We start from the raw sequence: 19,554 nt of genomic DNA, 5'->3' as shown, positions 1-19,554 counted from the left end.
ATTCCCTTCTTTCTCACTACAGCCTTAGAAATGCTAGTTGGCTGTTTTCCTGTGTATTCACTTGTTAATCGCAGGTTCTTACCTCACAATCCTGGGTAGGCTTCCCCTTCTCCCTCCTCCTGCTCTTCCCTATCCCAAGAGTTTCTGGATTCGAAGAAGCACTAGCAGTTTGGTTGTGCATTATGGGCAGGTCCTTCCTTTCAGTTTTAGGATGCCCAGTTGTGTTTGCTTTGGAGATTAAAACTTCCCTTCAAATAACGGGGGTTTTGTGGTGAAGACAGAAATTCAGCTGTATTAGCGGTAAGTCTATGTATAGTTCTTTGTACAGAAGTTGAAATGGGATTATCAAACTGAGTCTCAGCACTGCACTGTAAAAAAGAAAAAAAAATTTTAAATGCAACAAATTGTCTTTTGCGAGCTGAAGTATCACTGAAGAGCACGTTTATTATCAGAAGATCTAGTTGCTAAAATCACAAAGGTGGGGAAATGAGAAGGTAGTGGGAACTAGCTGTTCTGCATTTGGTGGTACACGACTAAATAAAGAGAAAACAAAGACAAAATAAAGGTTTATCCAGTCCAGGAAGATGTGATTGCCTGAGATTCATGTCTGGAAAACTGAGGGTAGCTGAGGCATGTGGTTGCAGTTGTACCACAGGTTACCTTCCCTTGATTTTTTTTATGTCCTGTATGTAGAGTCATGCCATCTACAGTCATGGCAGGTCCTGTCCTTACTATTTCATGCCTTTTGACATTGAAATGGCTGAATCATTGTTAATTTCTTTTGAACAAAATTTTTATTTTGTTGGTTTCAGTCACTGATTGATCCTTTTTTCACTTCCTTTTTTCCCTTGTCTCTCTGTGCTTCGCTGGACATGGCCCGTAGGGGAGTTCTCAGGTGTGTATCTCCTCTGCTCAGTTTCCTTTCTTGTTTCTTTTTCCCTTGTTGAGGTCGAATGACGTGGTATACACATGTGATACTCCCCTGCTCTTGTCCAAACACGGTTGGCTTTGCAGACTTCTCCTACCTTCGCCTCGCTTGGTTGCCTTGCACCGGTGGGTCCCTGGGCAGCAGGACATCCCCGCTCTGTGTTCACACGCCTGCTGCGTTTCAATAAGCTTTTCTTGTGTGGCTTTCTGCAGGTTTGCTCCACTGTGTTACTCTGGCCTGTCACTGAAGGTCTTGGGGCTCAAAGTGCTTTTTTTTCTGTCAGGGTGGGTGCTGTGCTTGGAGCGGAGCTCGGGTGGGCACAGGGCTGAATCGGGTTGCCACTGTCCTCTCAGCGAACCGTGCTGAGGAACCCCTCCATGTGCGTGGTGGTGCTGTGGGTTAGTTGATGCATACTGGCCCTCTTCTGGAATAGCTGTAGTGACATTAAAGACACTTTCTTGATGGATTAGAGTGGCAAACCCTCTGTCTTCCGTGGAAGCTCTATCTTTTGTTTTGGTGAAGAAGACTCACTGCCTTAGGGTCACACTCTTGTTGTCAGAAGGTTTGCACCTTCCCATAAAATGCACCGGGGACATGATGCAATTTCAGATGAAGTCAAGGGGATCTCTTTTGATTTCACTACAAATTTGATGAAGTTTTCCCTGTAGTAAAGGCAGGTAACTTACACAGATGCGATAGCGTAGTGCTGTGTGGCGATGAGCTCTGTCACGTTCCTTTGGCTGACACCTCTTGGTGTTGGCTCTGTGAGATTGCAAACGAAAGGGATGGATGGCATCATCCTTTCTTTTAGCTCAAACTGTTTGCACTGTAAGCCACTTCTTCACTGTCCTTTCTGAGAAAACCTCCTGCTGAAGCTGTGTTGGAGTTTGTCAGAGTATGGAGGTGGATTTTGGCCTGTACAAAAAGGCCAGATGAGAGCTTTGATATCCACTCCCCCTTTTGTTTTACCTCCTACCCCTGTCCTTCCCTCACCCTGTTCATAATGTCTGTTGAACTACCTTTGTTGTGGGGATAGGAAACCCAAAGATGTGTAGTCCAGGGGAAATTATGAAGATGGAAGAAAGATGAGCTCATCTCAAACTTGTCCTGACATCTCAGTTGTAAACCCCTGTTAGGCCAGGCTGTAGCAGAACAAGAAGTAGATAAGTTACCACTGAGCATTACACATGCGAGCACCACACACAGATGTACACGTGCTGATGAGCTGCTCTGTTTGCTATTTACAGACTGGTACTTAATGGCTGCTTTTTTCTCTTCCTTTCTTCCCCTTTGTCCCCATCTCTTTCTGTTCCCTTTCTCGTATGGGATGGCTCTCATAGTACGGGATGATTTCTTTGGTAAGGCGAAGGCCTTTTTTCTTTTTTTTTTCCTTTCTTTCTTTCTTTTTTTTAATGTGCATTTTTTTTTTTCTAAATTTCTTCCATTCACTCAACATCCCTCCATATGTCTTGCATTACCTTGGTTTGTTTTTTTGTGATGGTGGTATCACCTCTCCAAGAAGCAGGACGCAGCTGGTCAGTAGTGGTGGTTTGGGGATTCTCCTCTGTTTCTGGTAGCTGATTATCCACTTTGATGCTTCACACTATTTGCCTGGCTATGGGAGGTGACAGTGTAGGATGGGCTCTGTTAGACAGGGTGCTGTCCAGACCTCTCTTCCCTTTTCTCCACACCAGGAAGGGGTGAAGAGATCTCCTTTTAGTCACTCCACAGTGGTTGGTTTTTTTTTTTTTCCCATGAGCAGGGCTTTCCCATTACAGTCTGCATAAGGTTATCTCACAATGTCCATTCTATGGCTCTGGGATGCTTCATCCATTTCTTTATTGCAAGACTAGCCCTTCAGACCTCTCCCTGACTGAAGCATTGGGCTGTCACTTTGTCACACACAAATAAGGTGGAAGCTGTGGTGAGGATTACTGATGGTTGGGACGCTGTATGGCTTTTAGTTTGGCATGATAGCTCACCCTCTTCACCAGAGTTTCTTTCTCTCCCAAAAAGAGCTGCAGAGAGGCATAGATGACTCACGAATGAGAAGGAAAAAGATTTAGTCTAAAAAACTCAGGATGAACTCTTCCCCTTGATGTCCCTCAGCACCTGTAACATCCTTGTGCCATTTTAATTAATGTCTTACTGGCTAAATATTTGATGATTTGTAGAACAACTAAAAAGGAACAAAAAAATCATTTAATAAACAGATGACTTCTTGGTCTTCCAATCAACATAGGGCATGCCACAAAAGAAGGGGCTACAGGTCGTTCACCTTACCAAACCAAAAATACACTTCAGTTTACACTGCAGTTAGTGTCTCTCACTTTTTTGCTGTTTGCAGTATTCTTTGACACAGCATCACATTGCCTGAAACATCAAAGTGATTAATTATCTCTCCACTAATTTTTCAAAAGTTATTTGAAAATGCTGCTTCTTACTCATTCTTGCTGGGAATTTGCTTTTGCCATCATAAATTCATCCCATTTAACTGTGGGAAGAGGATCTGTATGTTGGAGTGTTGTGATGTGTTCTCACTTCTTGTATGCTACCATGTTTCTCTAACTTCCATTTACTTCAAGTTTGTGTTGTTTTTATTTATTGTAAATATTAATTAATCAGCAAATAACGGATCATGAAAACTGTTGATGTCTTTGCTGTAAAGGAAGAGGTAGTTCAGAGGCAGGACAAGGAGTACTTCAGCACAAACACTGATGGTTGTGAGACTTCTTCATGCTCTGAGACCTGTGGTGAGAAATGAGCTGCAGCCCTCAGCACTGTCCCCCGACAGGGAGAGGCCTCTTTGCCTTTAGTTCTCAGGTGGCCTCTGTTCCCCACTGGAAGACTGAAGCTGACCCTGGGAGTCTGCAAACAATCCAGATGTGCTTTTGGTCCCTAAATTCCTTTACATTTGGTTTTATGAAATACTGAATTCGACCTTCACTCTCAGCCCCAGATTTTTCAAAGTGCTTGCAACCCAGCCTGCATATTGCAGTCATTGTACGGTGATGCCCAAGTGCAAGTGCAGTGTGTCTGATGTAGGTGTTTTCTTGAGTGTGAGTCTTAAGTGATGGGACTGAGACTTCAGATTTTAAACATCTGTGAGAAAACTGGTAAAGGTAGATAGAGATATGGGCAAGGTAAAGTCCTATTAAAATTGCTCTAGTGGGAGGCTGATAATGGGAACTGAACTGGTCACAACCATGATCCCAAAACTGCATTGAGAAACAGAAAATTTGGCTTATACTAAGAAAGAAAGAAAATCATTGATGTGCAGATCTGGCCAGCAGTTTGGACAGTGTTCTGCTGTCCTCTGTGAAAACCCCATGAACTTCTACCTTCTTTCCATATGAGTGATGGTAAAAAATGGTTGCAGTAGCTCATGGCTGAACCAGGAGTTACTGTCTTGACTTCCCCTAATTGGCATTAGTGAAGCTCTCCTCTCTGTTCCTATCAAGGGAGTCTGTGAAAGTTGGGGTAAGAAGCTAGGTCTGCATTTGGGCTCTTCACAGGACACGTGGGTGTCTTTACTTGTGCTGCATGGTCTTTCAGCAAGAGGTACTCCACTCTCCACAGCAGAACACAGAAGCCTAGGGAAGCCTAACAAAAGTGATTTCTTTTCCTCAAGCATGAGTCAGGCAGTGCCACACAAGCTTCATATTCCTAGGAGAGCAGGTGAAAACTGCCTGGCTTTTCTTTTCAGGAATGGGCAAAGAAGTGGGGAATCTGCTGTTGGAGAACTCACAGCTACTGGAGACCAAGTAAGGAACTGTTGTGTGCTCTGAACTGCCTGCCTACTTATAAATGAGATGCTGTCCTGAAGTAGGTCTTGGCCCGAACTCCTGCCTCCTGGGGGCTTGCTTATTTATCTAATAGGTTCTCTTGAATACTTGTTGTTTCTTCAGTTGTAGAAGAGGAATTGCTCTTCTGAGAGACTTTCCTAACTGTTTACGTTCTGCAGGCACTTGGGTGAAGTCTCTGGGCATGTGCTGGTAGGGTCTGATCCAAAGCTTTTAATTAACTTCAATGGGAATCTGGATGTGGGTCTGAGCCTTTGTGAGAATATTGCTGTTTATAAGTTTTTATTTGCAAGGTTTGCTATTGGAAAAGAAAAGGGTTTTTTTAATAATAAAGGAGAAGCAGACAATGTAACGGACTTACTTTTTTGAGAAGGGCTGGCAAACCAGATACTAAAGCTAAGCAGCCAGGAAGAGGAAGGCAAAGTACTCCCAGGGGAGAGTTGGAGAACTTACTATGATAGGAACCTGATGATTTTAAAGATTTTAAGCTATTTCAGAGCTGATTGGAAATGCTTATTTGTATCACCATCATCCACAGTTATGCACAATTGCAGGTAACAGCAGTTCTGAAAGGTGTGTTTCAGATCTTCATTTTGTTAAGAATAGATTTGAACCTTATTCAGGTGATAGGTTACCCTACACCTGCTTTCTGCAGTATTCTGCCCTCTTCTTGAGGAGATACTGGTCTGTGAGTCAGGATCCAGGACTTGACAAACTTCACCCTGACCAATGATGGTGATTTCTGTGTTCTTCAGCAGCTCCTTCTTGCCAAAATCTAATTTTCCATGAGTTATAGCTGGACTGAATTGTTTAAATATACTTGTTTCAACTCTCCTTGTAGTGCCTGTGACTTTAGTTTCAGGTCTCTCTTATGGACAGCTGCTGGTTTTGGGCATTTTTGCTTATTGTCCCTTTCACACCTTTAAGAAATGCTTTGAACGTTGTGAAGAATGATTTGATTGCCAAGGTGGACCAGCTGTCTGGAGAGCAAGAAGTGCTGAAGGGAGAGCTTGAAGCAACAAAGCAGGCCAAAGCCAAAATGGAAACCAGAGTCAAGGAGCTGGAGGAGGAGCTGAAAAGGTGAGTGATTCACACCCTGTCCCAGGGAGCTGGGAGGACACAAGTGATAAACCCACCTCCCCTGTTAGTTTTACTGTTTCCCTCATGGAGGTTAGCATTGGAATTCAGAGGTACCTTACAGAGTACTTCAAGGCTGATGGTAGGTGGCTGAAGTATTTTTAGTGTTACGTTGTTTTTATTGGATTGAAATGGATTATTGAACCTTAGAAAACCTGCAGGATTTTCTTCCCCAGGTCTGGGATTCTGCAGCAGCCACTGAAAATCCAGGTTCCCTGAATTGAAGCGTTCAGAGTTTCAATTTGCAATTTAAAAAAAAACAACAAAAAAGGGAATTTCAAAACCAGTAGTTTTGAAGGAAACTCTCAAGAGCTTGATCCTTGCAGCAGCCAAGACAGCACTGAGAGGAATGAATGCCCATTCATTTAATGAAAGAGCTAATACAGATTCCCACAAACAATATTTAAATGGCAGTATTGTTAATTGTTTCGTTGTTCATATTAAGAATGAGAAGAAGAGGCAGAAGAGATTCTAAAGTCCTATAAAGGTAACATTTGTAGAGATCCCACTTCCTATTTTCCACTCAAACTAGAGAAATCGAAGCCTGAATGCCTAGCAAAGCCTCTGATGGTTTCACATCCATAAAACTCAAGATACCCCATGGGACACAAAGCAACATAATTACATTTGGACTAGCTGTACATTGCACTGTGGCATCTCAATTCAGAGGACAGTGTTTATTTTGCAGCTGGAATCTGGAAGGTTGCCTCTGTAAGCTGAGCACAGAATCACCAAGAATAATGCAGACAGGTCTCTTCATTGTTCAAAGTGTCTGAAGTGAAAGTAGTCTCACAAGCAGTGGAAATAGGTCTGATTTTTTAAAATGCCTTTTGAGTGTCTCATATATAATGTATATAATATGTATTATGCAGTAGAGACGTGGACTTTTAACTGGCAAGCGTGTCTTTTTAGGAGATGGAGACAGCATTTTTTTCCCACGGTGTCTTTGCTGTTAATAAAAGTGCTTGTAATTCAAAAAAGACTGCACGACTGCACCTCAGTATGGAGTTTAAAGAAATTAGAAGCACTCAGTTAAATAATTCCAAGTTTTTTATTAACATGAATTTGGTGTTCTGTTTTTTACCATTATGGCAAACTGAGCTTTTTTCACTGCATTGCAAACACAAGCAGCCCAGAAGAAGAACTTCAGCCAGTGTTTTCGCTGCTGATAGTGGCTCAGTTTTCCCATGGTTAAGATCTCATCAGACATTTGAACATAGATTATGGCTCTGAAAGAGAAATGGGCTGGACTGTTCCAGTGGTCAGTATTTTGGTGCTTACATCAAATGTTCCAAAGGAATGGGGTGATATCAGTGAAGCTGTACAGAGTAACATGCTGCAAGAGAGGGGGAAAAATACCAGAGAAGCATCTCATAATTTGCACAGTTTGAAAATGTTTCCTTGTGCTGCATGCAGACAGAGCTTCCCATAGGTGGTTCTCCTCTCAAAACACCTCAGGGCCAGCCATGGTATCATTTGCTGGTTTGATGCCTTTTTTTCCTGTTTCCTAGAGTGAAATCTGAAGCGATTGTTGCCCGACGAGAACCCAAAGAGGAGGTGGAGGATGTAAGCAGCTATCTCTGTACAGAATTGGTATATTACATTACTAAAATGCCTGCGGGGAAAGGGGGTTTATATACTTACTCTATATTACTTCATAGATGTGAGCCCTGAGATGCAGATTGGTCTGCCTTTGTTAATGATGAGGGCAGAGCTGATGAACTGCAGGTTGCTGCGGGTGAGCATTGCTAATAGATGCTGTGAGAGTACTTCTTCATACGACTTTCGAACCGTAGGGGGACAAAGATCAGCAGCTGACACAGCGGCAGTACTGTGCACGATGTGGTTTCTGCAGAACAGTGCTAGAGAAGTGCCCTGCTCTGCACCTTCCCATTGCATCTGGTTCTCCCCAGTTTTGAATTAAAGTCTATTGTGCAGTGTGGTTTCACTCAGGGTCTTGTGATAGTCAGGCTTCTCCAGAAGAGCTTTTCTCCACGTCGGCAGGGAAGCTGTAAGCCAGGAGAACATTGTGCAGTGAAATCCAGGTTATACAGACAGCTTTGCAGCAGTAACTGCCTTCCTTTACTAGTTCTGTAATCTCAATATTGCACCATTGCTTTTCTCATTGCTTCTGTTACATAAACCAGTACTGCCTGTTACAGGGAACAGGCAGAGAAGGCTCATGGGCTTCGAAGTGTTTTGGCTGAGGTAGAAGCTTTTCAACAAAGACCAACTGTAACCAAAAAAAAAAGGCAAACCAAAGTGCTAGCAGGGATTTTCCTTGTAAACGTCACACTGCTAGGACAGAGAATTAGATACGCTTCTTTTCAATGTTACTGTGTTCTTACTTTTTGAAAGCTATTGGAGCAGGTTCAATTCTAGCCTAATTTTCTTGACTTAACTGGGGTGAACTTGGTCTGTTGAGAATTCAGGTAGATTGGAACATTTTCAAGTTGTGCTTGTGAAATGCTGAAGAGGGCTGGATTTCTTTTAAGCTGAACTGACAGGAGGTTTGTTTTTTGAAATTTAAAAATGTTCCTTTTTGCTTATACTCTTCTTGTTTTGACTGGTCATACAGCTTTATTCCAAGTCCAGGGAGGCTGGAGAGGGATTTGGTTAATTTGTGCTCTTCCAGCTCTCAGCAGTGCTCACCAGCCAGGCTGAGCTTGGGAATTGCCACAGTCTAGGCAAACCCAGTGTCACTTCCTAGTAATGAGTTCCCCAAATCCTTATGATTTCTTTTTGGGCAGATATTTTCCCCAACTTAGCCATGTTCTCATTTTCCACTCCTCAAAAGAGACAAACAAACTCTTACTCCTACTGCCTCCTAACCCAAAGCCGCATGTGCCCTCATGGGAAGGCCAAGTTGTGTCACCAAAGAGGAAAAGGCCTTTCTTTAGTTTCTTGTGCCCCACACCTTTATCAGTGTGTACTAACAGAACACTCCTTCCTAGTCCTCTTGAGGAGATGGATGGCATTACATGGTGCTCCCTGCTGCTTGTGACTGGCTTTGCTAATGAACTAAAATTCTGTTTTCCAAACTTGTGGACCAACGGACCACTGCCAGTTCCCATAATTCCTTGCAGACTATCAAAGCACCTTGCTGGCAATAGCAGCCTGGGTGGGGTTTTCAATTTGGCTGAAGTAGAGGCAATTGGCGGTGGTTCTGATTCTAATTTCCATGGGTTTGCAGAACACCCCAGAGGTCCGTGGGACATAGTTTGGACCTCACTTGTCTAGGATTAGCACCTCATATGAGGAAATCAAGGGGTAATCAAACAGAACAGGAGGAGAACTAACAAATATGTCTTTTCTGTCTCCTGACTCACCCTGTACTAACATCAATCCCCTTCCATCTTTTGTTGGCTGAAGCAGTGCTCCTCCCCCCTGCAGGACAACATTCCTATAGCTCAGCGCCGCCGCTTCACCCGTGTGGAAATGGCCCGGGTTCTGATGGAGCGGAATCAGTACAAAGAGAGGTTGATGGAGCTCCAGGAGGCTGTCAGGTGGACAGAGATGATCAGGTGAGACTGGGTGTTGGTGAACATTCCTATTTAGGACAGAACCTGGCCACGTTTGACCTTGTGGTCAATGGAACCCCTACCAAGATATGTGTGGAGAAGTGCTGTAACTTGTCCAAACTGGAGATGCTTCTCTCCTAGTACCTAATTCTTTCTCTTTTATTCCTGAACCTGTATTACAAATATCGTATTGCCATACTTACTTGGAGACACTGGGCAGTTGTTTGTCTTGCTTGTTTCTTGTGTGCTCATTAAGCTAGGAGAAGCTTTAGGGAAGAGGGTTGCTTCTAATTAATGAATTCTAAAGGCTATGGCTCGAAGTGAATATAATGCTGGGGTGTGTAGTTACCAAACTAGTACTGTGGCAATGATCATGTTGCAGGGAGTTGATAAAACTTCTATTGAACACACTTACTTGCACTTCATGTCAACATTGAGAGGTTGGGTGTGCTTACATTAAAGACCAGTGCCTGTCACTTCCTCTGTTGTGCTTTTGAAGCATGTTAGAATGAATTCTGAATTTTGACATCGCTTCCTTGATGGAAATGGCCTGCTGGTTGACAGAAACTTGGGTAAGAGATGCTGAAATTAATTTGCTTCTGATGTGTTTGTCCTCAGAGCTTCCCGTGAGCACCCATCCGTGCAGGAGAAGAAGAAATCCACCATTTGGCAGTTGTAAGTTCTTTGGTGGTTTGTGTAGGATTAAGAAAAGGGGAAGTGTTGCCATTTCTACTTTAGACAACAACTTAATAGACTCTGACATTAATGAAAAGTCAGCTAAAATGTTATTAGCTGAACCCTTCTGCCTTCAAGGGTTTCCGTTGTCCTTAGTGAAATTAAACTGAGAGCTGAACATCCGCATTGTTCTTGTTTTACAAGCTGAAAAAGAACTTGAATATCCTGGAATGGAAACATACATACACTCACAATCTGTTTTAATAAAGGGCTGTTTTCAGAAGGTATCTGTTTCTGGAAGCTAAAAACACCTTATGTCAATCAAACTGAGGACTTAGCTCTGTGTTTGAAGTAGGACAGTTTTCCTGAAGGGCTTGCAGCCCTTGATTGCGTACCTCTTGCTTCCCCTGTTGTGAATCTATGCTGTGTTGTCTCCCCAGGCACCTTTTTTCTTATTTGTTGGCCTTTTTCTGACCCTAGCTTCAGCCGTCTGTTCAGCTCTTCCTCAAGCCCCCCACCAGCAAAGAGGACCTACCCATCTGTGAACATCCACTACAAGTCTCCAACCACAGCAGGGTTCAGCCAGCGTCGCAGTCACACCATGTGCCAGATCTCCTCCAGCAGCCGCACCCTGGAGTTCTTCCCTGAAGAGTGAGTTGTGTGCTGTGTGCCAAGCCAGGTCCCCCTGCAGCTCTCCCAAATAGCAGCTTTTCTTAAAAGAAGCTCTTTTCCGCTTTAAAAAAAAAAGTCTGGGTGGTGTTAATATGTTTCTGTCTCTTGTGGTTTATCTCCCTGATCTTTTACTCATCAGTTATCACGTGGAGGGGCTCAGCAAACTTTGTCCTCCCAAAGATATTGCTGCCGTGGCTTTCTAGGCCATGATGGTTCATCTCAGCAGGGACCACTGTAGACTTGAGTTGGCCTCATCCCTAGTTCTGCACTCACATTTGCAGACCGTGTGACAGAATGAAGTAGGGCTTTTGTGGTAGAGTGTGATGGCAGCAGTGGGGCAGCAGGATGGATTGTCTTGCCCAACCCTGTTGGTGAGTTTAAATGAAGACAAAGAGTTCTCTCAGCAGTACATTTAGGTTACAATAGTTGGTTTTAATCTTAACCGTGTGTTGCTACTGAAGAGTCTTCTCCCTATTCTTTATGTCTCTGACATGAGGGAGAAAACTCTTCTGTGTTTTACTTGACTTCAGAATTCATGGTACCGTTACAAGGTTGTACAGTTTCATATTGGTAAGGTTTTGTGGAAGGACTTTGGAGAATGTGTTGGTAAAGTATTATAACTTCTGCAATAAGGAGGATTGTCAGAAAAACACTAGATCAGAAGAAAGAATGTCTTCAGAAGGGTAAATTTATATTTTATAGATACTCACTGCCTTTATTCTGTTTTTTTTTTTAACTGATTACAATATCATAGTCATTGTGTGGTGTCTGAGTGCGTTGCAGCAGTGCATTAAACAGTGTGACTAACTGCTGTCAGAAGCTGGTTATTCTCTCATCCTCTCCCCAGGGGAGGAAGCATGTGTAGGGAAGTATTTTGTTTTAGCAGGGAGTTGGTTTTGTTTATATGTCGTAGTGTATGTTGTGTATAGGGGTTTTTGTTTTGGATTGGATTTTTTTTGCTGATGTTGTTTGTACCTTGGAATGATACTTTAAAAACCTGTTGAGAACTGGAACTGATATTCAAACAGCCTTTGTTTATATTAAAACATCTTAAGAGCTCACAGATCAGTTTTTCTTTTAACCTTTGCCAGTGCAAAGCTGAAGTTGTTCTGTTGAAACCAGCAGTTGCAACAGCAGTTAGTGCATATTTTCGTTGTCAGCAGAGAAAGCTTTAAAATGGACAGAAAAATAAATAGTTGACTATAATCATAGAATCACACAATGATTTCAGTTGGAAGGGACCTTAAAAACCATCTAGTTCCAACCCCCCTGCCCTGGGCAGGGACACCTTCCACTAGCCCAGGTTGCCCAAAGCCCCGTCCAACCTGGCCTTGAACCCTTCCAGGGAGGGGGCAGCCACAGCTTCTCTGGGCAACCTGTGCCAGGGCCTCACCACCCTCACAGGGGAGAATTTCTTCCTTATATCTAATGTAAATCTGCCTCTTTCAGTTTAAAACTGTTACCCCTCATCCTATCACTATACCCCCTGATCAAGAGTCCCTCCCCCCTTTCCTGTAGCCCCTTTAAGTCCTGGGAGGCCACTCTAAGGTCTCCCCAGAGCCTTCTCTTCTCCAGCTGAACCCCCCCAACTCTCTCAGCCTGTCCTCACAGGGGGGTGCTCCAGCCCCTGATCATCTTCGTGGCCTCCTCTGGACCGGCTTGAACAGGTCCGTGTCCTTCTGATGTTGGTGCCCCCAGAGCTGGACACAGCACTGCAGGGGGGTCTCAGGAGAGCAGAGCAGAGGGGGAGAATCATCCCCCCCCCCCCCCCCCCCCCCCCCAGCCGCCCACACTGCTCTGGATGCAGCCCAGCACACCGTTGGCTTTCTGGGCTGTGAGCACACATTGCTGGCTCATGTTCATCCACTGCTACCCCCAAGTCCTTCTCCTTGGGGTTGCTCTCAATCCACTCTTTGCCCAGCCTGGATTTGTGCTTGGGATTGCCCCGACCCATGGGCAGGACCTTGCCCTTGGCCTTGTTGAAGTCCATGAGGTTGGCACATCCCACCTCTCCAGCCTGTCCAGGTCCCTCTGGATGGCACATCCCTTCCCTCCAGTGTGTCCCCGCACCACACAGCTCAGTGTTGTCAGTGAACTTGCTGAGGGTGCCTCGATCCCACTGTCCATGTTGCCAGCAAAGATGTTAAATAGCACTGGTCCCAGTACCGACCCCTAAGGACACCACTTGTCACCACTCTCCACTTGGACATTGAGCCGTTGACTGCAACTCTTTGAGTGCAACCATCCAGCCAATCCCTTACCCACTGAGTGGTCCATCCATCAAATCCATGTCTCTCCAATTTAGAGACAAGGATGTCGTGTGGGACAATGTCAAATGCTTTGTACAAGTCCAGGTAGATGATGCCAGTTGCTCTTCCTTTATCCACCAGTGCTGTAACCCCGTTGTAGAAGGCCACCAAATTTGTTGGGCATGATTTGCCCTTAGTGAAGCCGTGTTGGACATCACCAATCACATCCTTATTTTCCATGTGCCCTAGCACAGTTTCCAGGAGGATCAGCTTCATGATCTTGCCAGGCACAGAGGTGAGACTGGCCTGTAGTTCCCTGGGTCTTCCTTTTTTCCCTGTTTAAAAATGGGGATTATGCTATCCCTTTTCCAGTCAGGGGGAACTTCACTGGACTGCCACAACTTCTCAGATATGATGAGTAGTGGTTTAGTCACTTCATCTACCAGTTCCTTTGGGACCTGTGGATGCATCTCATTAGGTCCCATGGTCTTGTGCACTTTCAGGTTCCTTAGATGGTCTTGAACCTGATACTCTCCTGCAGTGGGTGGTTAATGAAGAGGGGAAGAACTCAAAATGCCTTCCTGATGGAGACCGTATATCAGTAAATTGTAACAGCTAAGGAAAAATTGGTATAATCTCAGTAGATTCATAGGTCTTATGGAAAGTTGATTCCCTGTTTCTGAAGGGCTCTTGGAGCATAGAAGTGGAGATGACAATGATTTGGCCTGCCACATCGTTCTGGTAACTGCAAGTTAGAGATTAGGGATGCCTGTGTCTGCTTCTTAACAGAGTTCTTCTGTCTCCGATTTCCTGCATCTGTTCTCAAAGATGGATTTGGTGTGCTCTGTGTTTTGTCCCCCTGTTACGGTGACACTTATTTAATCTTCAGCTTCTGTTTCTAACCATAGTTTGAGAAGTAACGCTGCTGCTTCTCTCCTCAGTGACTGTACGTCCTCAGCACGTCGCGAGCAGAAGCGGGAGCAGTACCGCCAGGTCCGGGAGCACGTGCGGAACGATGACGGGCGATTACAGGCCTGTGGCTGGAGCCTCCCTGCCAAGTACAAACAGGTAGGGGCCACTCTCTGGACAGGCCAAAGGGACATCATCCCTCACAGTGAAACCAGTGAAGACCTAACTCTTCCACTGGTGTCCTTAGCCTTAGTCCTTAAGTGTTTCATTTAGAGGTATCATATGCATGTTTTATTTCTATAATATTTGTAGGCACAGATCAAATTCATGTTTTCTCTATCTCTGCTGAAGTCAATGGAGGGGGCGTTCCTCTGCACGAAGGTGCTGAAAGAACCTACCCTAAACCAAAAGTAATTAATCTTCTTTGTCCAGAGCACAGTACTTTTTTATTTCCTTTGTTATTATAATTGGGCTTGAACGTTACATATTTCATGTACACTCTGAGAACTTTACCAGCTGTTCAGTGTAAAAATCAAATGCAGTGCACTTTGCTCCCACTTCTCCCCAGCAGTAATACAAAACCAAATGTCATCAGCCTTATTTCTTGGCCTATGACTCATTTAACTGGTCAAAGACCAGAAGGAAAGGAGTCTTGCAGTGTGGCTTGAAAGTGGGTGAATTTCAGGCCATGCTGAAAGGGAATGCCAGTGTTATAACTTATTTGCAGGGAGCACCTGTTACCAACCCTTTCTCCATCAGCAGTGCAGCATATAGCCTCTGTTGTCCATAGCTGGGGCACCGTATCATGGTGAGAGAGGCAGTCTCTTGGGCAGGCTGCTTCCATCCCTGTAGGGACTCTGTTTCATACAAGCTGTGAGATGGAAGCCTCAGCAGCACCCATCTCTGAGGCTAGTAAGTTTGGTTCTGCCACATTGGTTACATCTCTCTTACCATAGCCTGGTGTTTACAGCTTTGTACTGTCTTTCTTCATCTTCTCTTCCTCCCCAGCTGAGTCCCAATGGTGGTCAGGAAGACACTCGCATGAAGAACGTCCCTGTGCCTGTCTACTGCCGCCCACTAGTAGAGAAGGACCCAACCATGAAGGTACATTGTCTCTGCATACCATTCCAGTCCAGGAAGGGGACATGGAATAAGCAAAGAATTTGGCTGCTACATGTGCAATTTTGACAACAGTCTGTTTTCTGTACATTCTATATTCCAAATTCTATTTTCTGCCTTTTTTTTTTTTGAATAGTGGTTTCTAGTGTACATAGGGAGAAGTACTAGAAAGTAGGGAAAATGTCCTCTCTTATGAGGATGGAATTCTCAGCTGATTCTGTTTGCCAGGTCCCATGCTTCTGTCTTACATCTTACGCTTTTTTGAGACACCTCTTATATAATATCAGCAAGATTTTATGCTTAGAAGGCTTTTGCTAAGACCCATTAGGGTATAATATAGAACAGTATAAAAATCCATGAAAATGAGCAGGTGAAAGGTAAAAATGCATTTCATCAGTCTTTTAGATTCCATTGTTGACCAGGATTCACTGGTAACAGGACAATATTATGCAGAGCAGATTTTTGTGAAGCTGTGTCTATCAATATTAGAATATTTTGAGTAGAATTACGGTTGAGAATAGACAGTCATCTCTCTGCAGGTAGCACATTTATCCGCTCTGATTGTTTTGAAGTAGGCAGTTTCTCATTAACTTCATTCAGAGCTGATTTTTAGATGTCATTCTGATGTTTAAGTTGTAAGAAAATTCATATGCTGTTAGTTGTTTCTAGACGATTGGCATGATCTTTGGATAATATTCTGCTCAGCATCTTTCTTTTATGATTTTGGATAAATCCAGTATTTGTTTCTGTAGGCCCGTTCCCAGCATTCTCCTAAAAAACTGTCTAGAAATAGCTCATAGGAGGTTAGCTAAATTTGATTTCAGAAAATATGCAGTGTGCTTCTTTCACTCTACACTTGTTACATAGGGAGATAAATGAGCATATTTTTTTCCCTTTTACTTTTTTTCTTTTTACTTCATTTTTTGCTGTCTTAGTTCTTTAAATAGCTCTCTAAGATCAAACACTGGTTTTTGGGAAAAGGAGTGTGTGAGGAAGCAGAAGAGTGCAAGGTGTGGGAGGGGGGCTAGGGAAGAGGAGTGCACTGAATGTGTATCCTCCATCAAGCAGTCACTGTCAGTTTTAGTTCAGCAGTCATGCTTATTGTACCCCAAGCTGGTAACATCTGCCATGTTCTGCTTCCTTTGCTACAATGACTTGGGAACCCCAGAGTCAGAAAAATTGAGGACTTATTATTATCAGTTATGCACCTGATTTATTAGCTTTATTTTCTTTAAATCTTGTAGGCACATCTGTTAAAAAAGCAGTGATTTTTCTAGGTTACAGAGAACCTTTATCTTACCTCCATCAAATCTGACTATGTCTTCTAGTAGAAGTCAACAAGATCTGTTGTTTCCAACTAAATATTTTAGGTGTTTGACACATGTCCACAGTTCTCTACAAAGGTGTCTGAATTTAAAGAGACCTCGGAGCCTCCAGAATTCTAAGTTTAAGATTCCTTTTTTTGTTACTTAGCTGTGGTGTGCAGCTGGAGTCAATCTCACGGGATGGAGACCTTTGGAGCAGGAGCCTGGGAATGGGCAGAAATTGGATCCTGGACGGGATCCCCTCACCTGTGATAGGGAAGTGGAAGGCGAGAACAACAAAAGCAACCATACATCTCCTGAAAAGAAAAAGGTCAGAAGAGAAAATGGATTTTTTTTTTCTCTCCAGTGTGTTTTCTCATTCCGTCCCTGACATGCCCCCTCTCTCAATACATTGTATATAATGCTCTAACTTGTACTTCTGAGGCATCCTCTTGGGCAGGGTTGTGGTGTTCTGGCTCTTCAGTAACTTTCTGTGTGATTTGGGATAAATAATCCAGGATAAAATTTTCCAACTTCTACTTTTGAAACGTTTGGAATTTTGAAAAAATTCCTAATAATAAGGTAATTAGGTGTTTGATGAGGTTGCTAGGAAGATTTTGGAGCCCTCATCACTACAAATTAAAAAAATCATAAATAAACTCAGGCAAAGCTTTGTTAAAAAGAACATAGATGTAGCAGAGTCCGTGAGTCCATTTGTTTCAGAAGTTGAAGCTCTTGAGATTTATTCCAGCTCTGTTTTTTAAGTCTTAAGTGGTGGGTTTTTTTAAGACCCAAGCTGTAATTTGCAGATAATAATACAATGTGTTATCCTTTCTGGTTTGTGTTTTTTTTTCTCACAGCTATCTTATGCTAATGCCCTGTAGTCTTCTGAGATCAGCTTGCTTAAGCTGGTAGCTTGAGTGCAGCCCAGCTCCATGGTATTCTGTCTGAAGTGAATGTTCAGTGATACACTAGTCAGACATCTCAGAAGAGAAATTAATGGCCAAACTCCTCTTGCCCTAAGAAGCCAGATAGGTTCTTTGGACAATGTTCTAGATACTGGTGAAGCAATGTGAATGAAATTTGCATAGCTGATATTGTTTATTTGCATCAGCTAGGAAGAGACTTGGCTCTTTGAAGCTGGCATTGTGGTATTTGCATGTGTAAATGTTGCCAAGCACTAATATGCTCAATCAGAAGCACTGATTCTGCCTGTGTGTTTGCTTTCCTGAAGGCAAAAGAGCTCCATGAAATGGATGCCACGTCCAGTCGTGTCTGGATCCTCACTAGTACGCTGTCAACGAGTAAAGTTGTAATTATTGATGCCAATCAGCCTGGCACAGTGGTGGACCAGTTCACTGTCTGCAATGCTCATGTGCTCTGCATCTCCAGCATCCCTGGTAAGTGGGGCCCAGGCACTGGCTGTGATCTGCACAGGGTCACCTGCTCCACTGAGGAGTGACAAATGTAGTGTCCTCACTTCAGAACTAACTCTTGGACCCTGCTGCATTCTGTAATTGTCCCTCCAAACCATAACTTGGATCTTGCCTTCTTGTAGGACCTTTCCGTGGAGATCCCTCACTGTTGAACGTTTAGTAAGTCGTTCCTTTGTCTGGAAAGGATGGTTCTTGGGAGCAAGAGTGAGCTTTGCCCAGGTTTGGGAGGGCTCTGTAGCTGGCCTGGTGTTGATGCTAGGGATGAGGGGATTCGCCGTGATGTGGACTGATGCTGTGGTGCCTCCCCAGGGCAGTGAACCCTGAGGGTCAGCATCTTCCATTCACCTCAGGTCACCTCAGGAGTACTGCTACATTTAAATTAGCAATGACAGCTAGATTTATGGGAGAATCTGTTCTTTGCCCTTCAGCGGCCAGTGAGAGTGATTATCCTCCAGGCGAGATCTTTCTGGAGGGAGATGTAAATCCTGAAGAGTCTTCTGGAACAGATGGTGTCTTGGCAGGAATCACGCTGGTGGGCTGTGCAACCCGCTGCAATGTGCCACGAAGCAACTGTTCCTCGCGTGGTGACACACCTGTGCTGGACAAGGGACAGAGTGAGTTTTGGGACGGAAAACTTAGCGGCAATCCAATTGTAGCTAGTCCCATACGAGCTTACAGTTTTACAGCTGCATCCTCCTGTTCCTGAGTTAACTACTTCAGAGGCCTCAAGAAGTTTCTTAATGTGGTACAAGGAAGACCAAAGGCCCTTTTGGAACATTTCTCTTTAGAGCCCTCTTTTTTCCTGTGAGTGATCCACATCCTGCAGCCTGGTTGCAGGGACCATGTAACAGAGTACTTTGGACAGGTGATGCTTGCCCTGCTACAATTGCTTCTGTTCTCATTGCTTTCTTCTGTGAACCATGTCTTCCTGTGAAGTCAGTTCAGCCCATATGAAAGCTGTAATGATGCCCTTGCTGACTCCGTACTGCAGTGGGCAGCCCTGGAGAGCTTCTCATGTTTTGCTAGTCACAGATTTTGCCTCACTTTAAAATAGCCTCTGTTCCCCATCCAAGCAGAAAAAACCACTGGATGATCTGCTGCCTGTGGTGCAGGCTCAGGGCTTGATGAATCTGGCAAGGAAGGATAAATTAAAAAATTGACAGCCTGTTTTCTGTATAGCTAATTTACCAGCTCATTATCGTGTGTCTTACACTGTTCTTTGTCTTTTAGGTGAGGTGGCTGCTGTCTGCAATGGGAAGATCAACCAGTCCCAGTCTACTGAGGAGGCAACAGAAGCTACGGAGGTACCAGAGAATGGTACAAGTGAGGCAGAGCCTGCTCAGGCCCGGCCTGGGCCCCTCACGGAGCACGTGTTTACAGATCCAGTCCCTGCACAGGCGCCTCTTAGGCAGAATGGGTAGGCAGTCTGGGGCCAAAGTGCCAGTTTAGTTATTTATCAGCTCTGTTTTTGTGAGTTTTTTGATAAGAGAACCAGCCTTTTCTTCTGATAAGGTGTCAAACTTTTTTTCAGTTTTGTGCCCAAACAGTATTACAGATGGGATGATAGAGAGAGAGAGAGAGAGAAATGAAATGAAATGAAAATAAACGTGGTTCAGCCTGCAGCAGACTTGTCAGCTGTTCAAGTGCACATACTTGATCTCTCAGTATGAATTTAGACCTGCTGTTAAGACAGATCTTCCAAAGTACATGTACACTTAATGTTCTTACTGAAGGAGCTTATTGATTCGTGTGTAAAAACAACAACTGATTTATTCTAGTAGTACCTCTAATGTGCTGTAAA

At 43.9% G+C, this 19,554-nt stretch overlaps 1 protein-coding gene across 28 annotated transcripts in view; it reads left to right on the top strand.

Annotated features, from left to right (window-relative positions):
* The window catches only part of MAPK8IP3 (mitogen-activated protein kinase 8 interacting protein 3), a 76,369-nt gene that overhangs the window by 45,182 nt on the left and 11,633 nt on the right, over positions 1-19,554 (top strand). For 10 of the 28 annotated variants that reach the window (XM_074886592.1, XM_074886607.1, XM_074886591.1 and 7 more), the window contains 14 exons: positions 884-895; positions 2,269-2,286; positions 4,635-4,692; positions 5,659-5,811; positions 7,380-7,461; positions 9,241-9,392; positions 10,008-10,064; positions 10,545-10,715; positions 13,927-14,053; positions 14,903-14,998; positions 16,487-16,648; positions 17,552-17,717; positions 18,182-18,367; positions 18,984-19,170. In XM_074886592.1, coding sequence (XP_074742693.1) covers positions 884-895; positions 2,269-2,286; positions 4,635-4,692; positions 5,659-5,811; positions 7,380-7,461; positions 9,241-9,392; positions 10,008-10,064; positions 10,545-10,715; positions 13,927-14,053; positions 14,903-14,998; positions 16,487-16,648; positions 17,552-17,717; positions 18,182-18,367; positions 18,984-19,170 — 1,627 coding nt within the window. The remainder of the gene's footprint in view (positions 1-883; positions 896-2,268; positions 2,287-4,634; positions 4,693-5,658; positions 5,812-7,379; positions 7,462-9,240; positions 9,393-10,007; positions 10,065-10,544; positions 10,716-13,926; positions 14,054-14,902; positions 14,999-16,486; positions 16,649-17,551; positions 17,718-18,181; positions 18,368-18,983; positions 19,171-19,554) is intronic. The other 18 variants (XM_074886609.1, XM_074886600.1, XM_074886608.1 and 15 more) reach the window with 11 other exon arrangements.

Source organism: Strix uralensis, chromosome 16, assembly GCF_047716275.1.
Source record: "Strix uralensis isolate ZFMK-TIS-50842 chromosome 16, bStrUra1, whole genome shotgun sequence".
NCBI lineage: Eukaryota > Metazoa > Chordata > Aves > Strigiformes > Strigidae > Strix > Strix uralensis.
Note: the sequence above shows the minus strand (reverse complement) of the source record. Positions and strands in the feature narration are given on the sequence as shown.